The 19736-nt window shown below is 58.5% G+C and overlaps 2 protein-coding genes across 7 annotated transcripts in view; both read left to right on the forward strand.

The window, feature by feature from the left end:
• CAPN5 (calpain 5) overlaps positions 1–19736 on the forward strand; it is a 62546-nt gene that overhangs the window by 32740 nt on the left and 10070 nt on the right. For all 6 annotated transcript variants that reach the window (XM_084975322.1, XM_084975324.1, XM_084975321.1 and 3 more), the window contains 4 exons: positions 14020–14228; positions 17793–17985; positions 18796–18989; positions 19621–19698. In XM_084975322.1, coding sequence (XP_084831448.1) covers positions 14020–14228; positions 17793–17985; positions 18796–18989; positions 19621–19698 — 674 coding nt within the window. The remainder of the gene's footprint in view (positions 1–14019; positions 14229–17792; positions 17986–18795; positions 18990–19620; positions 19699–19736) is intronic.
• Positions 4075–4566, forward strand: OMP (olfactory marker protein). Its single transcript, NM_001435345.1, has one exon. It carries the CDS (start codon positions 4075–4077, stop codon positions 4564–4566), a length of 492 nt encoding a protein of 163 aa, NP_001422274.1.

Here is a 19736-nt window from a genome sequence, read left to right on the forward strand (position 1 = left end):
GAGTTACTCATCCAGGATATCAGGGTAGCTCCCTCTCGGGGGGCTGGGAGGATGGAACGAGGTGCCATATTTAAAGGGCCTTGTGCAGAGCAGCGCTGGGGGACAGGTGGCTGTGATGACCAGTGTCGGTGTGATTAAGAGTCATGGAACCTAGTGGGTGTCCCTGTGCAGACAGGGTGCAGGGAGTGGGAGGGTTTCTTCTTGTCGGCTGAGGTGTCCCTCAGCCATCAGAGGGAGCTGTGCCTTTGGCCGTGGTGGGTGTCCTGCTGTCGTGCCTTCGGAACAGGAGGGTGACCTCCTAAAGTCACCTCCAGGTGGGCATCCTTGGGCCCGGCCCTGATGGTTCTGTGGGATAAGCTTTGTGCTGTAGGGCCCTTGGCAGGGGCCACTGCTGTGGCCTGTAGATGTGGCGTCTGAGCTGGGAAGGCCTCAGAGAGCCACACGTGGAATCATTTCACTTGTGGGCCTTTACGGCCCAGGGACAGTTGGGGCCTGGCGCTGTTCTCCGGGTAGGGACTATGCTGATGCTCCTTCCTCCAGGTGCCAGCCCCTTTGTCTGAGCCCAGAACAAGGCGTCCCTGCCTCCGAGCTAGGTCAGGGCTCAGTCTGGGGCCGGAGGTGGCACACAGGAACCCTGTGGGTCTGGCCCCACACCTCCCACCCTGCCCTATAATTGCCTGTTTATCTGTAAACTCCCCTCTCGAGGTGAGCTCCCCATGGACAGAGCTGGTCCAGCTCCTAACTTCCCTCTGAGCCCAGCAGGAGCCTGGCACAGAGAGGCCTCAAGAAAGTTTTGAAAGGAGTTCCCTTTGTGGCTCAGCAGGTTAAAAACCTGACTAGTATCCATGGGGATGCAGGTTTGAACTGGGTCAAAGATCCAGTGTTGCTGTGAGCTGTGGTGTAGGTCACGGATGCAGCTTGGATTCCGCATTGCTGTGGCTGTGGCATAGGCTGGCAGCTGCAGCTCTGATTCAACCCCTAGCCTGGGAACCTCCATATGCCAAGAGTGTGGCCCTAAAAAGCAAAAAAAAAAAAAAAAAAAAAAAAAAAAAAAAAAAGAAAGGAAGAAAGGAAAAAAGTTTTGAGAAAACAACTCCCTGCAAATTGTCAGACCCAGCCACTGGTCAGCAGCCCCCAAGCCAGCCGTGCTGCCCCAGGCGTTCTGGGGCCTGCAGCTGGGCCAGAGCCCGGCCAGTTGTGTTCCCTCCCGGGAACAGGTGGTCTGGTTATTTGTAGGGACCCAGGGCCTGGCCCCTGGTGCAGCTCCCCACTAGCAAGTGGAAGAAGGGGCCCTGGACCCCCAGGCACGGGGCTTGTCATTGGTGCTCTGTGACCGTGGGCAGGCCTGTATTTGTCTCTGGGCTGAAGGTGCCTCCTGCAGGGTGTTGGGGCAGCCAGCCTGGCTGGTCCGGAGGCTTCAAAGGTGGATCTCCAGGAGCTTGGGTCCGCCCGAGGTTGGGGCAGGGTGGGGTGCTCTGGGTTCATTGCACTCTGCCTTCTGGTGCTGCTGTGGTGACAGCCCCCAGGTCCCGGCAGGAGGCCCGGGGCCCCGGGGAGCTCATTACCGTGCCCCTTCTCCCCTCCTGTCCCTGCGGACTGTGCCCTGTTTGTTGTCATCCTCACTTGCTGGGCCCGTTGCCCTGCAGGGCCTCCCCTGCCCCACCCCGTTTTCTCCGTGGAACGGGGGTGCCCTGCCTGAGCTGCACCCCTGCTCCCCGCCCACCTCACAGTCTGGGGATGCTGAGCCTCAGAAGCAGGTGCATCATGCCCTCAACACACATGCCCGCTCCTCCGGGAAGCCCTTTACCTCTAGTGCTGGACATGGCCTGGGGCCGATGGGCATGGGGTTTGATGCCAGGCAGGCCTGAGTTTGATTCTGGTTGGGTTTCTTATAGGCATGTGACCTTGAACAGGTCACATTCCTTGGTCTCTGTGTAAATCTCGCCTTTCCAGTCCCCAGGGGGGTGGGAGGATTAAAGGAGCCCACGGGGTGGGGGGTAAGCTCATGGTAGTTGCAGCCACCTGCCTGCCTTAAATCCCCCCTCCTTGCTCCTCTGGGCCCCCGCCTATTTCTCTGCTCTGTTGGACACCTCTTGGCAGCAGGCCTCCCCCTCCTATGGGATCCCTAGAGGGGGTGTCCTGGTCTCCCCCACCAACTGAACCTTCCCTGAGGGCAGGGCAGTGGATCTCAGGGGACTAGCTTTTATGGACCAGGAGTCAGGATGTGATGGGGGTGGGGGCGGGGAGGGGGGAGAGCATTTGCCATTAGCTGGCAGGCCCTGGGCCTTGGTGAACCTCCTTGGGAGCCTGGCACAAGGGCAGACCCGATCCCTGGGCCTGGGAGGAGGCAGCCGTGCCCTGGCCGGAGGAGAGCAGAAGTGAGCCAAAATCCAGTGGAGGGCCTGGGCGTCCGAGTGAGTGCTGGGGGTGCGCGTCCTGGGCCAGGGCCTGGGGGTGGCACTTTGTGACAGGCCCGGGCTATCTTTGAATTCCATCTGAGAATGTTTCCTGGAGTTCCCATTGTGACTCAATGGGTTAAGACTGTGACATACCCATGAGGATGCAGGTTTGATCCCTGGCCTTGCTCAGTGGGTTAAGGATCCAGTGTTGCCTCAAGCTGCAGTGTAGTGGTTGTGGTCGTTGTGGTTGTGGTCATTGTGGTAGTGGAATAGGCTGGCAGCTGACCTCTAGCCCGGGAACGGGAACTTCCATGTGCTGCAGGCGCAGCCCGAAAAAGAAAAAGAAAACGTATTTCCCATCCCGTGCCTGCTTCTGTTATGTGTAGCACATAGTAGTTCACTCACCAAACAACAATTGAGCACCAGCTATGTCCCAGCACCGTTCTAGGTGACTTTAACACGTCCTAAGCCACTTATGGGTTTCATACCTGCAAGCAACCAGTGTTAAGGGTTTTCTCGTTTTCCTTCCAGTCTTTTTCCCACGTGGGGTTAAAGAAGTGCTTGCTTGTGTAGTTGTGTCTTCTTTCCTGGGTGTGGCATGTTTTGGCAGCTCCCCTCCCCCAGCTGCACGCGCATACTCCACTTCTTGCATTTGCTGAGTTCCCAGTTCCCCCTCAGGCCCCAGGGATGTGGCCGTTTGTCAGATCCTTCCATGGCTTCCAGTCTCCTGGGGGGAATCGTCTCTATGTAGGGGTGAGAAATGGTGGGATTTTAGTAGACGGATTTCTGGGCCTGGGGCTGCCACGGGGTGCAGGGGCGAGGCAGGGCCAACAGGCGAGGATGGGTTGGGTCAGGGATTCAGATCCCCTGGGGGGTGGTTAGAGATGCACATTCTCAGGCCTCATCAGCTACCCATTAAATCAGAACCTCTGGGGTGGGGCCCAGCAAACAGTGTTTAAGTCCTGCAGGTGATTCGGATGCCCCCTCAAGTTTGAGAACAGGGGTCTAGGTGGGAGATGAGGGTGGCGGGGCCGGGGGCCTGGCCCTGGGTGCAGGGAGGAGGGTTTTGAGGGTACCCAGCAGGCCTCGGTGACTGGGTGTGGGGAGCTGAGGGTGAGGCTGAGTCTGGAGGGCTCCAAGGTGTGGCTCGGGGGATGTCAGGTCTCCAGCCGATGGGCCCCTCTGGTCCTTGTCCTGCCACCCTCCGGCCAGGGGGTCTTCGAGCCTCTCCTTGCCAGCCTCCAGTGAGCGCTGCTGCCGCCTCCTGCCCTCCTGCTGCCTGTCAGCGATGCTCCCTCTTGCCAACGAGCCAGCTCCCAGCCCATCCGCCGTAGCCAGGGTGGTTGCCACAACGACTGACATCAGCCATCGGTCCCCGGGGATGCTGCCACCCTCCTGCCTGCCTGCAGTGCCTCCGTTACCACCTCAGCCAGGACTAGAGGAGGCGTTGGGGGACCCTGCTCTCCTACACACCCCATTTGGAGGACTGGGTGGGGCCGGGAAGGGCCAGTGGCAAAGAGAGGCGGGACGAGGGAACGGCCTCCGGGGAGGCAAGGCCCCTCTCGGGTGGCCTCTAGCCTGGGCGGCGAGGCCCCGGTCCACTGGGCTCCGGGACGGCAGAGGCAGCATCAGCAGCAGCAGCATCAGCAGCAGCTGCAGCAGCAGCGCCCGGGTCATGGCAGAGGACGGGTCGAAGCCGACACAGCTCACCATGCCGCTGGTCCTGGACCAGGACCTGACCAAGCAGATGCGGCTGCGCGTGGAGAGCCTGAAGCAGCGCGGGGAGAAGCGCCAGGACGGCGAGAAGCTGCTGCGGCCGGCCGAGGCCGTGTACCGCATCGACTTCATCCAGCAGCAGCGGCTGCAGTTTGAGCGCTGGGACGTCGTGCTGGACAAGCCGGGCAAGGTCACCATCACGGGCACCTCCCAGAACTGGACGCCCGACCTCACCAACCTCATGACCCGCCAGCTGCTGGACCCCGCTGCCATCTTCTGGCGCAAGGAGGCCTCGGAAGCCATGGATTGGAATGAGGCGGACGCCCTGGAGTTCGGGGAGCGCCTGTCCGAGCTGGCCAGGATCCGCAGGGTCATGTATTTCCTCATCTCCTTCGGGGAGGGCGTCGAGCCCGCCGACCTCAGGGCCTCCGTGGTCTTTAACCAGCTCTGAGGGCAGCTGCCCGCCGACCCCCGCCTCTCGCCCACCTGCCCGTCCCCTGCCCACCCCCCCTCCCCCCCCGCCCCCGGGCGTGTGTCCGGGGACAGTCTTCCTGCTGCTGGCCTGTGCTTGGCCTGTGTCCTTCCTGAGCCCGTGTCCTCCCTCGCCTCCTTTGCCTGGTCCCGGTGCTTCTGCTCGCGGGAGGAAGATGCGAAGGCTCCGTAGTCTAGACGCCGAACCGGCCGCCGCTGCTTCTGCTGCAGACCGTGGAGGCCTGGCCGGGGCTCGGGTGGGAAGACGGAGGGGCCTCCTCTGTGCTCCCTTGTCGGGAGACAGACCGAGAGAGCGACCAAGACAGAGATGCAGACAGAGGGACGGACAGATCTAAAGAACCAGCCATCGGGCTTCCTCTGGAGAAATGACAGAGTAACCCCCTCGGAGAATCTGGCAAACAGGCCTTCGCTGCCATCCTGGCCATGCCACCTTTTGCCAGAGCCGGCGACCGAAGTGAACACCCAGCCCAAGAACCCGGGAAGGCGCTGCTCTGGGCACCTTGTGTGCTCCCACGATGCCTCGGGGCTCTTAAAACATCAGGCAGGGTTGCCGCGGGCATGGATTTGGGCCGTGGGGAGAGGCGGGCCCGCTGGAGGCTGGCAGGCTCTTGCTGTTTTGGGAATGACTCCAGGAGGGGAGCCGTGAAGCGGGAATGCGAGAAACGGTTGTGTAGCGACGTATGTATGCAGGTGCATGTATATGGAGAGAGAGCAAGCTGTAATCTTAGAGATGTATTCTGTCCCTGCCCTGTGAACACATCTGACTCAGACCATCTGTTATTTAATTGCCCAGCTCGTTCCTCAGTGGCCCTTAGCCCGGGCTTGGCCGGGATGGCATGGGTTGCGGGGGAGGGGGCTCCTGAGCGGGGAGACTTTGAGCTTCCGGCAGTGAATTTGGGAACGGGGTAGTGAGCAGTTTCCCTCTGCCCCCGGGGGAAGCTGGGTAGAGGGTCAGAGCCCCAGAGACAGGGCCTCAGGTGTCCCCTGCTGCAATGTCAGGCATTTTCTAGCCCACGGGTCGGGGAAGGCGGGTGTGTCATGCATGTATGGTGTTTCTCTGGCATCTTTGGTGGTGTTGAGGGGTGGGTATGGTGTGGGGGGAGGAGCCGGGAGGGCAGTTGGTCGGAAATGGGCTAGAGGAGTTCCCGTTCTGGCTCAGTGGGTTAAGAAGCTGACTAGGGTCCATGAGGATGCGGATTCGATCCCTGGCTCGGTGGGTTAAGGATCTGGCATCGCCACAAACTGTGGCGTAGGAAGTGCAGATGTGGCTTGGATCTGACATGGCTGTGGCTGTGCCATAGGCCGGCAGCTGCAGCTCTGATGTGACTCCCAGCCTCCCAGCCTGGGAACCTCCATATGCCGCAGGTATGGCCCTAAAAAGAAAAAAAAAAAAAAAAAAAGGAGATGGGCCGGAGGGGGCTGTGTGTTGTGACGGTGGAATGCTGGCCTCAACCCGCTCACCCACTTGTCACTGGCACAACCTACTCACCAGGGAGGGAAACTGAGGCACGGTTCCCAGCAGATTCGGTTCCAGCCCCATTTCCCACTGCACAGGCCCAGTGAGCCCCTGTGAGGGCTGTATCAGCCGAGGGCACCTCAGGACGTGCTCCCGCCACCGTGTCTCCAGGCCAAGCCTCTTTTTTGTCAGGGTCGTGAGGACATTTCCCTCGTGGAGCCGTCGGGGGACAGCAGGGCCCTGGGACCAGAGGCGCCGAGAGATTGGGGGGGTCAGAGCCACCCCAGTGGCCGGGGCTGCCATGGAGGGTGGCCCCCACTTCGCAGGCAGGCAGGCAGGCACAAGCAGCGTGTCAGAGTCGGGCTCTTCAGTGGGAGACTGGCTGTGGTGTGAGCGGTGGCACCTGTTTGGGGACGTGCGTGGAGTTCTCTGCCTGCTTCTCTGCTGACTCCGGGGGGACCCTGGAGGCCAGGCCCCTGCCGTTAGCCCTGCCCATCTGCCTCTTCACTTGACCTCTCTCTGCAGCTCTGGGGACCCTCTTGGTGCAGACTGCCCACCCCCCCACCCCCGCCCTCACCCCCCCCCACATCTGCCCCATGCAGGCGTGCAAGGGCTTCTGCTGTGCCCACCGCGTGTCCCCAGTAAAGCCGTGTGTCCCGCCTCATGGTGTGAGCCACCCCCTCCCTGGGCCTACTCTACACTCCTGCCCCTCTTCCCACCTCTTTCAAGGATGAGGCTCAGGGCCGGCAGGTGCCTGGCGCAAGGTCAGACATGAGGGTGGAGTTTGAAACCAGCTCTCCCGACACCCAACCGGGACTCCGTACCCTTGATGGTTTTTTTCTCCAGGGGCTCCCACCCCAGCTCCTGTTGAGGGCATGGAGAGGGCCCTGCCAAGGCCTCGGGGAGGCTGGCAGGGCTGAAGGGGTGGCGGGGCCCCACCAAGTCGGGCTCAGCCTTGCATCTCCCTCCCTTGTAGGTGGCTGGGCAGGGGGCAGATGGGACTGGGGAGTGGCCCAGGGTGGGATGGGGTCAGGCCTGTGCCCAGGTTTCATCTGGCCTCTGTCACCGGTTTGCTGTGTGTCCTTAGGTAGCCCCTGACCCTCTCCCAGCCTGGTTCTGCGATGCCCCTGCTGCCCCACCCTGCTGCCCAGAGAAAACCTGTGTCACCACATCACCCTGTGTGCCACCTGACCCGGACCCTGCCCCTCACTCAGTTTTTGGAGAGTGACAACGGAGGCCCAGGGAGGAGGCCGCCTGCCCAAAGTCACCGAGGGTGTGGAGGGGCCCGGGATGGGGTCGGTGGACCGTTGACCCCATGACACTGGTCCCCTGGGATGGGCAGAGCTGATGCCTCCGTCCACCTGAGGGCTCAGGCCTGGGCCAGGCCGGGTTCTTCCCAGAAATCAAGGTCAGGCCCCGCTTCAGAGGCCACTGTTGGGGTGTTTCTTGGGAACAACCCCCGTCAGGTCTCGCACCCGCTTCTCCCTCCACCCCAGAGCTCTGCCCAGAGCAGCTGCTGCCACCCGCTTCCCTCCCCCAGGCCCGGCCCTGCAGCCACGGCCTCCAGCCGCTCCTGAAGATGCGCCCAGGAGGGTGGGGGAAACGGAGGCAGGAAGCCAGCCCCCCACCCCTCGGACGGCAATAGACCCTGGTTCTCCTCACGGGACTGGGTCGGGAGGAGAGCAGGGCACGGGGAATGAGGACTCGCTTTCCATGGAACCCGTGAGAAATCTCAGAGCAGAGAGGCCTGCTGTCTCCTGAGCTCCTGCCCTCGCTGAGCCAGTGGAAGGCGGAGGTGAGGGACCTGGCCTGGCTCTGCCACCAGCCACACCTGTGCGGCCCCGGGCAGCCTCTCGGACCCGTTTCCTTGTCTGTCAGTGGGAGCTGAAAACGGTGCCTCCCTCGAAGGGTGGTTGGGAAGATGGAGTGAGTGAGTCAGGGCTGCACCGAGCCTCCTAAGTGGCCCACAGGCACTGCCCGGGTTTGCCATTGTACCTTCGCGGTCACCGTAGTCACAGGGTCTCACTTTCTGCAGTGATTCTGGAAACAGAGAGCCTGTCTACTGAGGAGTGCAGGGTTCAGAGAGGTGAGGCGAGTCACCTGGGAAAAACCAGCAGCGGCACTTCTGGCAGCAGGTGGTGTGGGGCGGAGGGACGGCTCCGTGGTGGGAGAGCCGGGTCACGGGGAGCGGATCCTCTCACCATCATGGGGCTGGCAAGGACCCAGCCGAGGGGACCTTTAGCCCAGCGGGAGAGGCCACCCAGGTCTCTGAGCCTCTGGCTGTGCTCGCTCCCTGCCCAGTGAACAGGGATTCTGGGGTCCCCCTGCAAGTGCATCAGCACCCTGCTCTTCGGGTGGTGAACCAGGGGCTTCCCTCTTTCGAGGAGGTGGGGGTGGGGGTTGCCCAGTCCCCCCCAGCCTCTTCCAGTCATGGCATCTGCAGCTCAGGAATTGGAGACTCTTGGAATCAGAAGCTGAGCAGTGAGAAACTCGAGATGCTCAGAACCAGGGACCCCCTGGTGTGGAGGACGCCCAGAGGCCTGTGGCTCACCTCACCCAGCTTGGCCCCCATGGGAAAGCCCACTGCAGCCCCTTAGCCCACAGCCCTGTTCAGGAGTGCTCCCGACTGGCTGTTTGAGGTCAGGAATCTGTGGGATGCTCCCAGACAGACAGACAGACAGACAGAGAGATACACAGACACACACAGAGGCAATTATTCACTTGCCAAGAGTCTCAGCAGGATTTGAGCCCAGCCACTTGGGTTTGGCGGGGCCGGGGGCGGGGGGGGGGCCCTCCAGGGCCCAAGGCACCAGGGGGCGCTGTGGCACACCCATCAGTGGGTCCCTGAGGTTTCTGGGTGACTCTGCAGCGAGTGGCTCTTCATGGGCGTGAAAGGGGCTCCAACTCCTGCAGAGTTCTTGCCTCACTACCCTGTCGGCCCAAGGAGGGGCCTTATCCCCTCGGGCCTTGATTCTCCCATCTGCACAGTGGGCTGAAAGCTTTCCTTTCCCCAGGCTGATCAGGTCAACCCGAGGTTTGCACACACCGTGTGCTCCACACACCAGCAGGATGACCCTGCCCGTGTGCACAGCCCTCTACAGTTGATGCTGCACCGCCAGGGCCATTCTGCACCTGCGTTCTCACAGCGGCCTTGTGGGGAGAGTGGGTAGACGGGGACCCTGAGGCTCAGAGAGGTGGCCTCGTCGAAACTCAATCGCAGCCACACACTGGGGTTGGCAATGGGGGCTCCAATGTCAAAGAGCAGTCGGAATCAAGGCTGCAGAGAACAAGGAGCTTCATGTGGGGTATTCGGAATTGCAACTCGGGAGACGCAGATGCAGGTAAAATCACGTGTCCCAGGGAAGAGAAGGTTGGGGGCTTGTCCAGGCAAAAGCCACTAAGTTGTTAAAGGAAATATTTGTCCTTAAGGGCTAGGCGGTCATGACTTATTCTAGGGGAAGGATCCAATAAATATCTTGAGCTTCTGGAATATTGGGCAGACGTTCCGATGGCTGCTGTGTTAAGACAAGAAGCGGTCAAGGTTCACATTCCCCCCCGGGCTGAGACGTGCATAAGCCACACTTCCTCAGTGGCCTCTCAGCTCACACGTTCGAGAGCTCTCTTAGCAAAACTGACTCCATTTTGGTTTTCCTTTCACACTTGCAGCGAGTACAAGCTCCCTAGACGGCCAGGGCCTTGCTGCGGCCAGCATTTGGGGATTTTCCTCCCAGAAGGACTCAGCCAGCAGCGGAGATGGGCCAGGCGGGGGGCACTGGGTGCTGGGGGTCCGGACAGGAGCCTGGGGGAGGGGCTGCCCAACGGTGTCTGAGGGGAGGGTGGGGTCAGGAGGCCTCTGCCAGCTGCTGCTGAGCTGCCCCTGAGGGACCAGGACCGGATGCGGCTGGCAGAAGGAGCCACTCATGCAAAGCTAAGGTGGAGCCCGAGGGAGGCAGCGTTCAGGGGTGAAGCTGAGAGCCACCTGCAGGGCTTTGAAGGCTGGGCCAGGGGCTGGTGTCTGTGATGGGGCTTTTCAGCTGTAGACACGCAGCGGAGAGAAAAACCTCGTGAGCCCAGTGTACCCATCCTCCCGCCTCAGCCATTGCCAACTTGCGGCTCATCTTGTCCCTTCCGGAACCCCTCTCTCCGCAGGGCGCAGCTCAGCTCACCTTTAAATATTTCTGGATGCATCTCTGAAAGATAAGGACGCATGCAAAATGAAAAACACAACTAACCCCCGCCACCGTGATACCATCACGGAACTAAAACAATTTTACAGTAATTCCTCGACATCATCAGATACCCAGGGCCTGTTCTAATGCCGATGTGTGTCAGAAATGTTTATATGTGCGTTTTACAGTTTGTTTGAATCCGATCCAAAGAAAGGCCGGTAACCGCAATCCGTTGGTTCCTTTTCGTGTTTGTCCTTGCAGTTGATTTGCTGAAGAAACGGGTCCTTCGCCCTGTGGCGTTTACAACCCTCTTGATTTTGCAGGCTTGATTTTCATGGTGTTGATTCCTGTTTGTTTTGGGCCCTGCATTTCCTGCGAGGTAGGACTTATCTCTGGAGACTTGTTTCCTTGGTTCAGGCACCGCTTTTTTGGCTCAGCTGCTTCATAAGCAAAGTTATCGCCGGAGGTGCATGACGTCTGGTTTGTCTCTCTTTTTTGTGACTTAGGAACCGTCAATGATCCTAAATTGATGTTAGAATCCGTGAGTGCCTAAGTCCATTATTTGTCAGTGGTTGCCAAAGAGTGGCAATCCAGTATTCTAGCTTCTTCTTCATTCTTAGTTGGAATTCCTCACCTGATAATTGGTTCTCGGCTCTTGCTTAATTTATGGTATAGTTTGCATAGAAAAGTCAGGACGGGCGGTCCCTCGTGGCTCAGCCGGTTGAGGATCCAGTCTTGTCACTTGTGCTGTGGTTCTGGTTACAGCTGTGGCGTGGCTTCCATCCCTGCCCCGGGAACTTCCCCATGCCATGGGCATGGAAAAAAAAATTAGGCAAAGTCAGGATAAGCCCCTGATTTGTGTGCCCCCTGAATTTTCCAGTTTCAAAGCAGGGGGTTGATCCCCTGCCATCCTCCAGTCGTGACCAGTTGTTAGTGTCAGCATGATCGTGACGTCCCTGGTGACTGTCCTGCATTTGGATCCCCTGGATGTGTGTTCCTCCGTCGCAGTCGTTATCCTCACTGCTGCTCACGCCGGCCCGTCTCTGCTAGTGGGAGCCTCCGCGGTTTGGTCCTGTATCCTTTGCTGGCTTCCTGCACTTCCGGCGTGACTGGATGTGCTGGAGAGGGGGTTGGCTCGTGTGCCCCGGGGAGCACACCCTTCCCGGGCGGCCTCCTCCCTCCCTCAGTCCCCTGGCTGGCAGCAGAAGGGGGGCTGAGGGGAGAGAAGGCAGGCAGGCCCCGGGGCCCAGCTCATGCTGGGTGCAAGGGCTGTGACGTCGGAGGGAAATTGAGGTCTACAGGGACCCCCAACTCTGGATCCCAGGCCCTGGAGCCTCATTAGCTGCCTCTTGAGTCGGCAGAGCGTTCAGAGCCAAGCTCTGGGTTTGGCTAATGATCCTCCCCCGGCTCTGGCGGTGCCTCCCAGCTCCTACCAGCACCCCCAACCCTCTGCCATGCAGTCCGGCGCTTTCAGAGCCAGGAGGGTACAGTGGCCAGGCCAGTGGTGTCAGCTTCGGCCCCCGCACTGCTCTCTGTCCGGGGCAGCCCCTCGCTCCTCTCTGGACCTCAGTCTTCCCGTCTGCGCAGTGGGGGTGGTACACCCCAGCCCACCCCGCCCCCTGCGCGCGCTCCATTGTCCATCTGCCCCTCTGTCCTGAAATGAAACATGAGGGAGCATGCTGGGGGTCAGGGCCGAGGCCGGCCGGCGAGTTGTCACTTAGAAAGGACACGGTGTGGACTGAAAAGGGACCAGCTAGCATGGGGGCCTCGCTGGGTGTGTGTCGGGCTCTGAAGCCCTGAGCATGAACCCTGCCTGCCTCACCGGTGCCTCGCACTCCTGCCCTGCAGCCTCAGTGGACAGGGTGGGGGTGGGGTGGGGTGGGGTGCGGGCACCGAGCGGGGCTCCAGCAGTGGCTGTAGCGCCTCTCACTGTGCTTAGCCTTTGCATTTTCTTCATCTCCGATGTCCAACAAGGAAGCGCCTCTCTTCGCCAACATCCCGTGTAAACAAAAGCGCGCTTAATGCGGGCGGGGGCTGGGGAATGGCTTTTGGCTGGAGTCTCTGGGCTCAGGATTGACAGCCTCCTGATCTACCTCCGGCTCCTCATCCTGGATGCCTGTGTGCCCACCCTCATACCTCATACCCGGGAGTGAGTTTCTTCTAGAAGCACCTGCTTGTGCTCTGGATGGGGTTTGGTTCCTCTGGGTCCCGTGCCCAGAAGGGCCAGCAGGTCAGGGCGACGGGGGTGTTTCCCTCTCTTCGCACCTCCTGCTGTCCCACGTCGCCCCTCTTTGTCCTCATCTACGTGGGAGAGGCCCACTGGCCGCTCTCAGGACACCTGCTCAGAAGCCGCCGCTGGCTTCTCTCCATGGCCCCGCGTGTACCCCCGTGTCAGCCTTGGCGTTTGCCTGTGTGCCCTCTGCCTACCCAACTGGGATCCTCTCGAGGGCAGGGACCATGTCTGCTTCATCTGAATCCTCTGGGCAGGGTTCAGAGTGGTCTATACTGGTCAAGAACTCATGTGAGGGCAGACACACCTGGGTTTGAGTCCTGGTTTCAAATTCAGTCTGCCTGCCTCCAAAGAATGCATGTATTTCCTCGCTGTGTGACTCTGGACAAGTTACTCACCCTCTCTGAGCCTCCGTTTTCTCACCTAGAAAGTAAAGATGGATATAACAGCAATCTACTCATGGGGTGGTTGTGTGACTTAAACTGAGATAACCCATGGCAGTCACAGGCTTGGTGCCTGCCATCTCCAAGATGCTCCATAAATAAATGATATTATTAAGGGTCCCAGTTGACACCTCTGAATTTATTCATTCATTTAACGCGTGATTATTAAGGACCCTCTCGCTGGGCCAGGCCCTGGGCTAAGTGGGTGGATAGCAGTGGTCAAGCCCTGAGAGAGCTGACGTTCTAGTGACAGTATCAGCCTATCGAAACGATGTCACACACTTGGGTAACTCTAACTGGGGAAAGTGTCTCAGAGAGGTGCCAGGGCTGTGAGATGGGCAGTCAGGGGTCCTGCCCAGTCTAAAGAGCCAAGGAGGGCTTCCTGGAGGAGGAGGAGGGCAGACCCTAAAGGACAGGTGAACTGGCGGAAGAGCAGGTGCAGAGTTCCTGAGCAGAGAGAGAGCCGGGAGTGGGAGCAGGGTGCAGGGGGTGGGGACAGAGCACAGTAAGGGGCTTGGGCCTTATTTCCAGGGAGGTGACCTGATCAGAAAGATCACTCCTGCTGGGTGGGGTGAGGGCAGCTGCGGCTGCTGGTGCTCATACGGTGTCCCGGGGTGGGGAGAAGGGGAACGGGGCAGGGTGGTGCTGGGGGATGGAGCGGAGGAGATGGATTTTTGCACGATGGTAGGAGCTCAGGTTGAGTGGAGAGAGGGCAAAGGGGGAGGCCAGTGTGGCTGCCAATGTGGGGCTCAGGCTGGACACAGGGGATGGTGGCACCACTGACCAGGCAGGTCCTGGGATGGATATGCTGAGTGGGGGTGGGGGTGGCGTGTTGTGCAGAGGGAGGCACGACGAAGGAAGGGGAGGCTCATGGCATCTTTGAGTGACAGAGCTGGAAGGAGCCTCAGGGAGCCTCCAGCCGCTGCAGAGATGGGCAGACTGAAGCTCGGAGATGAGAAGGATTCGCCCATGTCCCACCCTGGCTCATGGCAGAGATGGGACGAAACCCCGCATTCCTTTCCATTGGACCCCCTGGAGGCACCCCCCCATCACCTCCTCAGGAGGCCAGCTGTGACCCTCAGTGTGTCCCCATCCTGTCCCCCTCCCCATCCAGGTCATCCCAGACTGGAAGGAGCAGGAGTGGGACTCCGAGAAGCCCAACGCCTACGCGGGCATCTTCCACTTCCACTTCTGGCGCTTCGGGGAGTGGGTGGATGTGGTCATTGATGACCGGCTGCCCACAGTCAACAACCAGCTCATCTACTGCCACTCCAACTCCCGCAATGAGTTCTGGTGTGCCTTGGTGGAGAAGGCCTACGCCAAGTAGGTGTCGGCAGCGGGCAGGTGGGTGGGCGGCCAGGCCGATGGGCTCCGTGCAGGTGTTCCACTAGCCGGGGCTCCAGGCACAGAGAGGGCATGGGCTGATGCAAACACACACAGCGAGCTCAGAGCCCCAGCGCCCAGGCAAGGCCAGCTGAGCTGACGCCAAGGCGGGGTGGAGCCTGGATGGGAGGCCTCTGGGTACTTGGTGTCGAGTCTCTACCTAGGGAGGAATAGGTACTCCCGCTTCTCCTTGGGTAGATGGAGGCCAGGTCACCAGCGGCAGGGCCAGCAGCCACATTCAGGGGGATGGTTCTTTTCCAAAGGTCCACGTGGCTGAAACCTCCTTGGAGGCCTTGATGAGGATGTGGTGTCTCTGAGCCTGGGTTGGTCGAGGAGATTGGACCGAACCATTGCCTGCCCTGCTCCCTGGGGCTCCTCCATCCACCCACCTGTCTGTCTCCCTGACTGTCCAGCCATTCTATCTTTGCTGCCCCCCTTCCTGCTCTGTGCCAGGCCCTGGGTCCCCAGCAGGGGCATAAGCAAAGGCTTGCTGAGCTGCAGAGGGCTTTGAGGCAGAGTGACCTGCCCGGGCCCCTGCGGGACAGGTGCAGGCCTGGGGCGGGAGGGCCAGACTGCCAGCTCTGCGGGAGCTTGTCTCTAGTTCCTCCTCCCAGGCCCATTTGTCACTCTCCTTCCACTGTGTGTGTGTGTGTGTGTGTGTGTGTGTGTGTGTGTGTGTGTGTGTGTGTGTAAGGAAAAGGAAAAACAAAAGCTCCCATGATCAAAAGCAAACCCAGAAAACCACGCTGGCAGATTCCATTTTTAATCCTAAGAAAGCAGCACCCGCCCCCTGGTGGCCACCACGGGCCTTGGCCGTGGTGCAGGCCCCTCTCCTCCCTCTCCAGGAGACTCACCCTGAGACTCAGGGGGCTTGCTCCTTCTTTAAATTTTCTGTTTGTTTGTTAAGTAACAGTTTTATTAGTTTTCAAAATTGTCTAAAATATAATACTTACCTTGTTGACTATGTGTAAGTGTACGATTCATTGGCGTCGGTTACATTCACAAGGCTGTGTAACCGTCACCTCCATCTCCTATACTTTTCATCATCTCGACCTGAATTCCCTTACCCACAAAACAGTAACCCCCCCACCCAAACCTCCATTCTACTCTTGGTCTATATGAATTTTCCTATTCCAGGTGGCTCATATAAGTGGATTATTTCGCCACCTGTGTCCACTTTATTCCATTTAGCATAACGTGTTCAAAGTCCATCCATGATGGAGCATGTATCAAAATTACACCCCTCTTCATGGCTAAGTAGTATTCCATTGTATGTATATGCCATTTTTTTTTTTTTTTGTCTTTTTGCCATTTCTTGGGCCGCTCCCGTGGCATATGGAGGTTCCCAGGCTAGGGGTTGAATCGGAGCTGTAGCTGCCAGCCTACGCCAGAGCCACAGAAACGCGGGATCCGAGCCGCGTCTGCAACCTACACCACAGCTCACGGCAATGCCACATCCTTAACCCACTGAGCAAGGGCAGGGACCGAACCCGCAACCTCATGGTTCCTAGTCGGATTCGTTAACCACTGCGCCACGACGGGAACTCCCATATTTTTTTTAATCCATGTTTCTACCTGTTTGCTGTTATGAATAATGCTGAACATTGTCTGCAGATATCTGTTTGGGTGTCTGCTTTTAGTTAGTTGGAGTATTTATCTGGGAGTGAATTGCTGGGTCACATGGTAGGTCTGTGGGTTTTTTTTTTTTGAGTAACCATCAAACTTTGCCACAGGAGTTGCACCATTTATACTTGCTTATTTTTATTGATTTACTTTTTTTTTTTTTTTTTTGACTGCCACCCATGGCATATGGAAGTTTCTGGGCCAGGGATCTAACCTGTGCCACAGCAGAGACCCAAGCTGCTGCGTGACAATGCTGGATGCTTAACTCCCTGCACCACCAGAGAACTTCTGTTTTATTCCTTAAATAATAAAATGAAAGCATGTCTGTTATAGAAAATCTAGAAGACCGTGCAGAGGATAATAAAACTCTCTCCCATATTCCTGCACCATCTCCCAGGCCCCTGCCCTCCCCTTCCCTGTTTCAGGCCACCGGAGTTAATGGGGCAGCTCCTCTGTTCAGGCTGGCAGGCCATGTCCCCTCAGTCCCCTCGCAGCCCCGCCCCCCCCGCCCCCTCTCCACCCCCCACCCCCCCCCCCGCCGCCGCAGCTCTTTTAAAAACCTCTTTGATGCCTCTTTTGTTTGTAGGTTACCTTGCAAAACCTGTGCTGCTGTGTCGTGGGCATATATTTTTAATTTATGTAAACAGTATTTGGTCATATAGCCCATCCTGCTTCTCACATTCACATGTAGCGCTCTGCCTTTAAGACCTCAACCCTAATATTTATTTAACTTACTTATATTGATGTATATTTGATTTACAATGGTCTGTCGATTTTTTTTGCTGTACGGTAAAGTGACTCAGTCATACACACATATATGTATATTCTTTTTTTTTCTTTTTAGGGCTACACCTGCGGCATATGGAAGTTCCCAGGCTAGGGGTTGAATCAGAGCTACAGCTGCCGCCCTACACTACAGCTCATGGCAACGCCAGATCCTTAACCCACTGAGCGAAGCCAGGGATCGAACCCGCAACATCATGGTTCCTGGTCAGATTAATTTCTGCTGAGCCACGACAGGAGCTTCCTGAACCTTCTTTTTTTATACTCTTTTCCATCATGGTCCATCCCCGGAGACTGGATATATTTCCCTGTGCTATATGATAGGACCTTGTTGTTTATTCTTCCTAATATTAAATAAACCGTAGCTGTGTCAAGCACTTGGTATGTTGTTCAGAGTAGATGCTTAATTTTTTTGAAGTGAATTATTGTATACAATTTAAACATAAGGGATCTTACTTTATTGCGTTTTCAACTGTAATACACAAGCATTGGCATTTTCCCGCAGTAGGAATTCTTTTACAGTGTTTTGTTCAATGGCTGCCTAATGTTCCAGAGTTGAGATGCACATTTTATTATTTTATTATTTTTTATTTTTTTTGTCTTTTTGCCATTTCTAGGGCTGCTCCTGTGGCATATGGAGGTTCCCAGGCTAGGGGTCCAATCGGAGCTGTAGCCACCGGCCTACGCCAGAGCCACAGCAACGAGTGATCCGAGCTGTGTCTGTAACCTACACCACAGCTCACGGCAATGCCAGATCGTTAACCCACTGAGCAAGGGCAGGGATTGAACCCGCAACCTCATGGTTCCTAGTCGGATTTGTTAACCACTGTGACACGATGGGAACTCCTTTTTTTTTTGTCTTTGGACAGCTTATTTTTGAAACTGGGACTCTAAAGACTAGGTGGAATTTGAGTGACGAGATGGTGTGGCTCAGTGGGACAAACGTTCGCCTGGGAGCTGGAGACCTCTGTTGTGTGGAGTGCTGTGTGACCCCAGCAGTTCGCTTGACCTCTCTGAGTCTCAGAAATCTCCCCGAGAAGGCGAAGGATTTAGACTGGCTGGAGACTGAGCTGCGCATTCTTTCCACTTTGCTTCCAGACTGGCGGGCTGTTACCAGGCCCTGGATGGGGGCAACACGGCAGATGCACTGGTGGACTTCACCGGGGGGGTTTCCGAGCCCATCGACTTGACCGAGGGTGACTTCGCTAATGATGAGGCCAAGAGGAACCAGCTCTTTGAGCGCATGCTGAAGGTGCACAGCCGGGGAGGCCTCATCAGCGCCTCCATCAAGGTGAGAACAGAGGCGGCCCCTCCCCTTCATCAGCCTGTCTGAGGTGGGAGGCCACTGCGGTGTCCCAGGCAGAGCCCCTGTCCAGGTTGGCTCCAGACCCTTGACCTCACTGGGGGAGGGGAACAGTGAGAAGGTGCCGCCCCCTCCCCAGCGCTGGACAGCGCAAGCCTCAGGCCCCCTGCCCTGACCCTTAAACTGTGGAAGCCTTTGCCTGTGCTGTTCCACTTTTCTGGCCCTTTTGCATCGGGGTGATGGATGTCTATGCATCTGACGTTCCCCAGCCAAGATGTGGGGCAACGCAGCTACGAGGCAACTGGAAGAGGCGGTGGAGCCCCTGCAGGACTTTTCACGAGAATCGTCTGTATTTCATTGACTGTTCATAGTTTAGGTGGGAAAGCTGGGGCTCAGCGAAGGCAGGATTTGAACCCAGGTTTGGCTGACCCAGTGGCGTGTTGATAAAATGACTCTGAATAATGAGAAAGCCCTGATGTGCGGATTTCAGTGGTGTAAAGGCACCGCTCCATCATCGATTTCAAGCTAGTGTTTTAACAACTAAATTGCAAAGCTGAGCTCGCAGTGGCGGACTCCAGCACTGCCCAGAGCCGGCTGCACTGTAGGTCCCCTCTTTCACCGCCGCTGCTGCTCCGGGGCCTGTAAACGGCTGTGAATACAGCAGAGCTCGGACCGCCGAGGTCCCCAGGTCCCTGCTTTGTGCGGGACTGCCATTCCCGCCGCATCCTGCAGGAGGCGCTGTGCCCCAGCTGCCGGCGGCTGGGCCCTGGCCCTGAGCCCTCCTGTGTCCTCCCGCAGGCGGTGACGGCGGCAGACATGGAGGCCCGGCTGGCGTGCGGGCTGGTGAAGGGCCACGCGTACGCCGTCACCGACGTGCGCAAGGTGCGCCTGGGCCACGGCCTGCTGGCCTTCTTCAAGTCCGAGAAGCTGGACATGATCCGCCTGCGCAACCCCTGGGGGGAGCGGGAGTGGAACGGGCCGTGGAGCGACACGTGAGGCCTGGGGCTGGGGGAGGCACTGGGCAGACCCCACGTGGCTGGGCCCGGGTACGGGGGGCTTGGGCAAGGTCAGGGTGGGCTTCCTGGAGGAGGTGGCACCGGGTCTGGGCCTTGAAGGGTTTGCAGGGAGGATGACATTGGGAGAAGATTTACTTTGGAGGAGCATGGGGGGGCCGATGGAGTGTGGGCTGGGCTCTGGAGGTGGGGGTGAGCCCATTCCTGTGGGAAAGCAGGGAGGGAGCCCACCCAGCGAGGAGGGAGGTGACGGCGCTGGCCTTGGCTCGTGGCCCTGGTGAGGCCCAGAGAGGAGCAGAGCCCAGGCCCCCTCCTCCCGTGCGGGGGGGGGGGGTCCCCTTCATTCAGGGTCATTCCCCTCTTGCCCCTCAGCCTGCAGCATGGCTCCCAGACCTCTGGTCCCCAGCATGGTGGCAGCTCAGTTACCTGTGGGAGTGGGCAAACGGGGCTTCTTGGAGAGGGGCTGGGCATGGTCTCTAGTTACAGCCATACTGATGGAGGCCCGGTGCCGAGCTGTCCTTCGTGCCAGCTGTCCCTTGCCAGGGTGGCCCTGATGGGGTCCTTCCTCTTACACGTCTCCCTTTTTCCTCCCCCTGTGCTCACATCCCAGCTCAGAGGAGTGGCAGAAAGTGAGCAAGAGTGAGCGGGAGAAGATGGGCGTGACGGTGCAGGATGACGGCGAGTTCTGGTGCGTGTGCTCTTGCCCCGGGCGGGTGTCGGGGGCTG

Source organism: Sus scrofa, chromosome 9 (genome assembly GCF_054392235.1).
Source record: "Sus scrofa isolate SSC_HxYL_T2T_F1_AM1 chromosome 9, Sscrofa_HxYL_maternal_Yorkshire_Landrace_v2.0, whole genome shotgun sequence".
NCBI classification, from domain to species: domain Eukaryota; kingdom Metazoa; phylum Chordata; class Mammalia; order Artiodactyla; family Suidae; genus Sus; species Sus scrofa.